The 8,531-nt window shown below is 42.8% G+C and overlaps 1 protein-coding gene across 1 annotated transcript; it reads left to right on the forward strand.

Annotated features, from left to right (window-relative positions):
* Positions 1 to 4,074: 4,074 nt before the first annotated feature.
* LOC135672180 (amine oxidase [copper-containing] gamma 2-like) lies at positions 4,075 to 7,661 on the forward strand. Its single transcript, XM_065180640.1, has 5 exons — positions 4,075 to 5,394; positions 5,882 to 5,995; positions 6,441 to 6,890; positions 6,968 to 7,065; positions 7,159 to 7,661. Exons 1-5 carry the CDS (start codon positions 4,102 to 4,104, stop codon positions 7,370 to 7,372), a joined length of 2,169 nt encoding a protein of 722 aa, XP_065036712.1. The 5' UTR covers positions 4,075 to 4,101; the 3' UTR covers positions 7,373 to 7,661.
* The last annotated feature ends 870 nt before the right edge of the window (positions 7,662 to 8,531 follow it).

An 8,531-nucleotide genomic window follows, 5' to 3' on the forward strand; every position in this document is an offset into this window, starting at 1 on the left:
TAAAGGATTTCTGACAATGATAAATCAAGCATTCTTCAACAACTAATTGCAATAATGGCATGCTTAGAACAAATTATCCTTCCCTATAAAGTCAGCTAACAAGACCTTCACAATCGTTCCATTCCATAAGCAGGAACATCGAAAAGATATATGATCGTCATAATCGATACGCCCTTTTAGGGCATAATCAGGGTTAGCCACGAAATCCAGGCCAATAGTGATGGCGGCCAAGAAAACTCTCGATCAAGAACGAAAGGAAAAGAACACAATCTCACGATCATTGATTAGCAAACGAGATCAAGAACCGACGATCGGAGGATTAAAGAAAGAAGGCAAGAAAACGAGGAGGGTTCGACGGGCGGCGAGGGCTTCACCCTTCCGGGTGCCGATCTCTAGCTGTCCCCCCTTTCTTGGATGCCCTCGTCGGACGCAGCGGCGTACGCAGCCTACGTCGACGGTTGAGAAGAGGAAGAGCGGAAGAACCCGTCGCAGGTGCTTCCCGCCGGTCGAAAAAGGTTAGTCTCGTATGATTGGCTTCTAACACGGCATTAGAGTATGCAGACTAAAAATTTAGGCTGTTAAGATGACACATCCACTAATCAATCCTCATTAGATTTCAAGTTACTAATGTCATGGACAATATCATATTTGGGCCTCAAGCAAAGCCCAAATCGTTGTAATGTTTAGTTGGGCCTATTAAACCCAGCCCAATTTATAGAATCTACCTTTAAAATATTAACATGGAATTCACCTATCACTTAAATGATTTTTTTTTTGTTAATTCAAGAAACTAAGTTGATTCTAATAACTAAGATCGCATGAATATATGTAAATTACTGATTTAATTTGAAAATAAATTACCAATTGTGTTGTGGTACATAATTGATTAAGTCCTCTACAAATGGAATATATATATGTTTTCAAATCTTAATTTATTAAATCTCCAAATTTTATTGAAAAATATTTAAAAAAATCTCAAATTTATTTATATTATCAAAATTGAGTATACACTTACTTAAATGTACTCATCGAGTAAACAATTAAATTATTTATCCCATCGGGTTTCATATTTAACGAACCCGATCGATAGGAGTTATAACGATCCAAAATTTAGGTCGTATCATAAGTGGCTAGAGACTTATTACCCTATAAGAATTCATAAATATATTATCGCTAACTTGAGCTTAAATGTTATATGCCAATCAATTATTTGATTATGGTCGGATCATATTATTTTATATTTTATAGATATAATATATAATCAATTCACTAATAATGATAGAAGATAAGATTTTTTCAACTATACAAGGAAATTTTTTATTCTGTTGAAAAAAATCTTTTATTCTGTTTAGAGAAATCCTTCCTCCTAACGGCGTCAACCACAATTTTTATACGCTCTTATTGCTGTTTGTTGGTGTTTGCGTGTGACGGACACTCGACTTTGGAGGCACAATGGTTGTCCATTTTCCGAAGGTAATGTTGGGTGTGACCTCTTCTTCTCTTCCGCTCTACTTTGTCTTCTTCTTCTGCAGCTTTATTCCTTTCATACGCTGCACGAGAATGGTAGCTGATTCCAGAAAGCATAGGCTTCAACCAATCAAAATGGTTGCCTACAGCCTTTTTATCCGATGTGAAAGGCCTAAAATGATGGAGTTCTTTAACTTATATGATGAATAGAGAAAACTGATGGGAGAGGCCACAGGCAGTCAGGGAAAACATCACATTCTAACTTCAGTAAAGAAACGTAAGGCTGATCGGTGCAAGCTCGATGTGAATGGAACGTTTTGGATTTATACTCAGAACAAACAAATAAAAAAATATATATATTTTTTCTGAATGAAATTGCTGGCACAGTGAGCTGATGATAACAGGAGAAGGTATTGGGTATGCTTTGCGTGAAGATGGACAAAAGATAGATAGATATTGAATGTGATGCTGAATTGCTTACTGAAGTATCAAAGAAAGAGGAGCCATTGGATCATATTAAATGGATCATATTAAATGCGAACAAGGGAATAGTAGAGTCCATCGATCAGTGATGTTCGATTGAAATTTGAAGTCATAGAGACTTTGGAGGAATGACTATAGCCTCCAGTTTTGTACTCTATTTTATACTAAATTAATACAACTTTCTTCTTTTTGAAAGAAAAAGACAGCATTATGTAAATTTATATTTACAAAATAACTTCTTGTTTGATTATAAAGTAGGATTATGCTAAGTGTTTTCAATTAAAGATATCATACCAATTCAACAAGAGGAGAATTATTTACAAAAGATAATCAATATATAGTTTTGAATTATATCTCTATATTATATATATATATATATAGTAAAAAAATTATTTTGCTTGGTTTATCTCTTCTTTTTCTTTCTCTTTTATTTAGTAAAGAGAGAGAGAGAGAGAGAGAAAAGGATTGACAATGAAGAGAGAGCACTGTAGAAACAAGGAAAAATAAAAAGAAATGGAGTTGCTTATGATTCATGAAACCAACGTATAAGAAAAATAAAGACATAAATAGTGCATAAATTATGACACTATTTTATAGAAGTTAGGAAAACAATCCTACATTATAGTGGATGAATTCTAAAAAAAACTATATTTTTTTTTAGATTTTATCAAATATCTTTTATTTTTAGAATTTTTTAATAACACATGTTTTTATCTAATATATGGAATACATCCAACCACTTATGTACTTTTATTTTATTTTATTCTCTTATTTGGATCAATTCATATGGTGATCAAATCCAGTTATATTATTTTTAATTGTAAAAAAAACACTATAAACACTATATTATAATTTTTTATCATTACTAAAAATACTATAACAGTATTATTATTATTATTATTATACTAACAAAAGGAATGACAAATGAATATGTGACAAGTGATATATCAGATTTAAGTTAAAAAAAATACTGTTAGAAAATTTTGAAAATAAAATGTATTTTCTTGAAAAAAAAATAAACAAAATCAATAAATTCGGCCAATTATAAATACCACATAAATTTATCAGTTATCCTGCAATAATTGGAGAAGATATCTAACATAGCCTCTCTTTTTTGGACCATCGAAGTCCTTTTCACGATTACGTCTTCTCCGATTAATGCCTACAAATTTCTCTTTCTCAGAAAGGCAATACACTATGCAGCTCACATCGTTCCATCAGAGACGTCGCATCAATGAAAGATCCCTCTTAAGATTCCCCACAAGCTCAAGTAATTGAAGCATATAGATACTACTACTCCTACAAATAGATTCTTGTCAGCGTGATTCCTTTGCCTCTTGCAGGGTCCCATCCTTATTTCTAACATCTCGGTGCATATACCTCAAAATATCATGATATATATATATATATATATATATATATATATATATATATATATATATATATATTAGTTTACGTGCGTGTTAGGATTGGTGGGTTTCAATTCATAATATGAATTAATTTACTTATACTTCAGGATTATCTTTATTTTTTCATGACAAAAAAAAAGAAATATCTTCGTAAGAGATATACGACGTAATTTTTTTCTTATTGTTGATTATATATATATATATATATATATATATATATATATATATATATATTTGGGTATCATTGGTTAGCATGTGTAAAAATGAAAGTGACACCCATTAATAATGCAAGATAATTAGTTCATGATATTTGCATTATTATAAGGGAAGATCGCAATCTCGGGGTTGTACGTGACTACATTATACTATACGGTCGTGTATTAGATTCCTGCATGTGGTAGATTGCAACTGCTCCACTGCCGGATTCTATATGCAAGGAATCCAAGGTCGGATATAATATATATATATATATATATATATTCCACATTGGATTCTTCTACCCTCTTTGGATTCCATTCACTGTGGGCTCGTTTCCATCTACCCGCGGTGAGATCTTTTACTATGAGAAGAACCAAGTAAACAAGGCACCAAGTAAACAAGGCACCATTAAGATTAGAAAGGAGACGGACAGTGACGGAGGTGGCGAGTAGCCCGCCAAGTGCTCCTTCCTCTTCGCCTATAAAGGCACCAACTCCATGGCAGAGCTTCCTCGTGGTAGGTCACCAGTCCTTCGAGCTGAGTGATGGAAGGTTTCCCCTCTCCTAAACACCTGCTTCTTCTCCTCTTCACCGCCGCCCTCCTCCTCGTCTCCTTGTCGCTCCGCTCCTTCCCCACCATCCGATCCCTCTCGTCCCACCGTCACTCTTTCCGTGGCGGTTCCACCGGAACTGATGGCGCCGGGGTGACTATGCACGTCCACAAAAATCCGTACCACCCCCTCGACCCTCTTACGTATAACGAGATAAAGGCCATCCGTTCCATCCTCGCTTCCCACCCGGACTTCGCCTCGCCGAACACCTTCCCGTCCATCCACTCCCTGTCGCTCTTGGAGCCCGAGAAGGCCGTCGTCCTCGCGTGGCGCCCCGGGGACACACTCCCTCCTCGCCGCGCCCTCGTCGTCGCCTATTCCGCCAACCACACCCACGTCCTCCCCGTCGACATCGCCTCCCGCAGGGTCCTCCGTCACGTCGTCCGCGCCCGGCCCGCCGGATACCCCAGCCTCACCCCCGAGGAAATGGAGCGTGCCACGAAGGCCGCCGCTGCGCACCCGGACGTTATCAACGCCGTATTTTATCGCGGCCTGAACCCGTCGTCCGGCGTTGTCTGCGGACCGCTGGCGTCGGGTTGGTACGGGCCGGAGGAGGAGAACCGGCGGGTGATCAAGGTCCAGTGCTACGCCAAGTCCCCCAACTTCTACATGAGCCCGGTGGAGGGGCTCACGGTGACTGTGGACGTGGACACGGGTGGGGTGATCCGCGTCTCGGACCAGGGGCTTGGGATCCCAGTGCCGCGCAACAGGGACACGGACTACCGCTACGAGTCGCAGAGGAGGATGCCGACGACCGAGGCGGTGGCGGTGAACCCGATGTCGATGGAGCAGGCGGGGAGGCCTAGCATGAGGGTGGGGGCGGGCGGGCACGCGGTACGGTGGGCGGGGTGGGAGGTGCACATCCGGCCGGACGCGCGGGCGGGGATGGTGGTGTCCCGGGCGCGTTTCCGGGACCCGGAGGGCGGTGGGGCGTGGCGGGATGTGATGTACAAAGGGATGGTGTCGGAGCTGTTCGTGCCGTACATGGACCCAGGGGAGGGGTGGTACTTCAAGACCTACATGGACGCCGGCGAGTACGGGATGGGGACGAACGCCTTCCCCCTGCTCCGCCTCAACGACTGCCCCCGGAACGCCATCTACATGGACGCGGTGTTCGCAGCGGCTGACGGCACCCCCTTCGTGCGCCCGGACGTCGTCTGCGTGTTCGAGCGCTACGAGGGAGAAGTGGCCTGGCGGCACACCGAGAACCCCGTGTTCGGCTACGACGTAAGTATCGTTCTCTCCTTCACCGCATAAATTGGATCCCCTCGGAAGAAAAACCCAAATCTCACCGTTCATATGCATCATGCACGGATCTTAAGGGCCTGATCGATGCGGATCATAGAAATTTACCTCTCATCATCTGAAAAGTAGAAAGAGTACAGTTGCAGAGAAAAGGGCGTGAAGGTATCAGCAGATGAATCTCGAAGGAATCTTGAGAGGTACAAGAGTTGGATCCATAGAGATTCAGATGCTCTCGAGGACCCCCACTCGAAGAAGACATCTCCTCACCTGTAGAAAGCAAAGAATAGGGACGTACTTGCTTTGACCGGTGCACAGCCTCGCAGCATCCAACGCACATCTCGCTATTCTCTTTTTCTACATAAACATCTGCAAATGTCATGGTGAACCGCAGACACGATGGCTGCTGGATGGAACACCAGTCTGATGCATCATGCTTTTTGTTGTTTGATTGCATGGGGGTGTGAAGCAGATAAGGGAGGCGAGGCCGAAGGTGACGCTGGTGGCCAGGATGGTGGCGTCCGTGGGGAACTACGACTACACCGTGGATTGGGAGTTTCAGATGGATGGCCTCATCCGAGTGAAGGTATCTATCTATCTATCTATCTATCTATCCGCTTCCCCTCTCTGCCTTCTTCTTCCTCCACAGAGTTCTTTTCATAGGAACTTACCGTGTCAGATAGTATCGTAATGAAGTGACAGACAAGACAAGGCCATATGAAGACACAGAAAACAGCCATTTGATGAAGTCAACTATATTTATTGAGATTCCTTGAACATGGAATCTAGTATCAGCCGGGCCATATATATTGTGGAATCAATAAAGGATCTTGCATCAGCTGGGCCATAGCCAATCTGGATTCCTCTGGATGTGTATGTGTGTGTTCAGGTGGTTCTTTGGCTTGTACCAACATAAAGATCAAGCGGAGCAGAAGAAGCCGAAACAGCTGATGTTTGTTTCACTCAGCACATTTATGCGCATGGACCCCACAGGTGGGCCCAGTACTAATTGCTCCGGGTGATGTGACCAGGTGAGTCTCAGCGGCATGCTGATGGTGAAGGCGACACGCTACGGGAACCTGAGCCAAGTGCCGGAGGGGGAAGACCTGTACGGGACGCTGGTCGCCGACAACATCGTCGGCGTGGTCCACGACCACTTCGTGACATTCTACCTGGATATGGACGTGGACGGGCCCAGCAACTCCTTCGTCAAGGTGCACATGGAGACGCAGGAGACGGCCCCCGGGGAGTCCCCCAGGAAGAGCTACATGAAGGTGGTGAGGGAGGTGGCCAGGACGGAGGAGGACGCGAAGGTAAAGCTGAAGCTGTACGACCCCTCCGAGTTCCACGTCGTCAACCCTTCGCGTCTCTCCAAGCTCGGCAACCCCTCGGGGTACAAGTTGGTGCCCGGCGCCACCGCTGCAAGCTTGCTGGACTTGGACGATCCTCCACAGAAACGAGCCGCATTCACCAATAACCAGGTGATGATCATGTCGTACGCTCTCCTTCTCGGTGATCGCTCGATCGCTATGTCATTCTCTCTCTTGTCTCCCAGTAGATATGGGTCACTCCATACAACCGCAGCGAAGAGTGGGCGGGCGGCCTGCTCGCGTATCAGAGCCACGGGGACGACAACCTCGCTGTTTGGTCGCAGAGGTAAGACAGACGGCAATACACTCCTCATGCATGCATGCATGCATGCATAGGTAGTGAGAGAACTAATGGTACGTGAGGGTGAATGCGTTACAGGGATCGGAAGATTGAGAACGAGGACATCGTCCTGTGGTACACCATGGGATTCCATCACGTACCATGCCAAGAGGACTACCCCATAATGCCCACCGTGTTCTCCACCTTCGACCTGAAACCTGTCAACTTCTTTAGGATCAATCCGATCATAAGAGCAGCGCCATACACCGAGGAAGATCTCCCGGTGTGCAGCGGGGTCCATGCAACGCTCTGAGCAAGGAAGGCCCCGTGGAAGCACGTACGTAAAGATCTGCGTGGTAGAAACATGCAAAGGACGTCTACGTCGGCTTGGATGTTGGTTGCTATGGATGTGCATAAGATTTACATTTGTGGATGATAAGATATAGATTTCTGTAAATACCTCCAATGCACTCGTCGTCTCCTGCATAGAATTAGTCCTCTTCGTCTCTCTCTCTCTCTCTCTCTAGTAAGGGAGTCAGGAGGAAGGTTGTGAATTCTGAACTATGAAATATCGATGTGAGGTTGTGAAGTGTTTCTAAGAAGATCATTTTGTATTTAGTACGATGAAGGATCGGACAAACAGTATGCATGTATTCTACTATTAACTCGAACGTAAACATTTAGAATTGCATAATTTGAAGTCCATCAAGTTAATGATAAATAATCCATTCGTGATGTTACATGTCGTATAACCAAACTAATAATTAGGATTGCTAATGTTATGACAAATTATATAACAATAACATCGTTAATGTTATGGTAAATTATCCGGCTAGTTTATCATAACATTTTTGACTTGTTGGAAATAAAATTTTAATGAAGAGGATATTCCAAACATGTTTAGTATTTCGACAATGGAATTAACTGTGGGCCGAATGTGTTAGCCCATCGAATCCATGGCCCAAGCATGTCTTCGTCGTCGTCATCTTCTTCTTCGTCTTGTGGTAAGACTGATAAGACACGCCGGAGATCCCACCCACCCGTCAAGCGCGAGGTGGGTGGGAAGACCAAAGAGGAGTACTGTTTTAAGTCTCACCAAACCTTTCAACGCCTTCGTTTCAAAGCATGCAACCTACCACAGAACACCTTTTTGGGTAGCTCAACTTTAATTTGAGGGCTTGCCTTCTAAAATCTACAAGAAAAGAAAATAATATAGGTGTGTTCGATGAAATCCCTCTAACACTTAAACAAGTGATTGAAAAATATTAAGATTCTATATAGAGAAACTTGCGTTTACTCGTTTATGATTTGAAAGATAATTTTTGAGTCTTATTTAGAAAATAATTTACATTGAGATCTATCGTGATTGAAAGTTTTTCGAGTCTCAAGTTTAAAATATTCATCAAATTATTTTAAATAATAATTAAACTGTTAGAGATGAAAGACGCATACATTTATTGGTTTTAAAAAGC

The sequence above is a fragment of the Musa acuminata genome, chromosome BXJ1-1 (assembly GCF_036884655.1).
Source record: "Musa acuminata AAA Group cultivar baxijiao chromosome BXJ1-1, Cavendish_Baxijiao_AAA, whole genome shotgun sequence".
In the NCBI taxonomy this organism is placed as follows: domain Eukaryota; kingdom Viridiplantae; phylum Streptophyta; class Magnoliopsida; order Zingiberales; family Musaceae; genus Musa; species Musa acuminata.

What these genes read in the sequence shown, in the direction of transcription:
- LOC135672180 (XM_065180640.1), top strand. Translation starts at nt 4,102, where the DNA reads ATGGAAGGTTTCCCCTCTCCTAAACACCTGCTTCTTCTCCTCTTCACC. An exon ending in ATGGCCTCATCCGAGTGAAG is followed by an intron (nt 5,996 to 6,440) that starts GTATCTATCTAT and finishes TGATGTGACCAG; the next exon opens with GTGAGTCTCAGCGGCATGCT. An exon ending in CTCGCTGTTTGGTCGCAGAG is followed by an intron (nt 7,066 to 7,158) that starts GTAAGACAGACG and finishes AATGCGTTACAG; the next exon opens with GGATCGGAAGATTGAGAACG.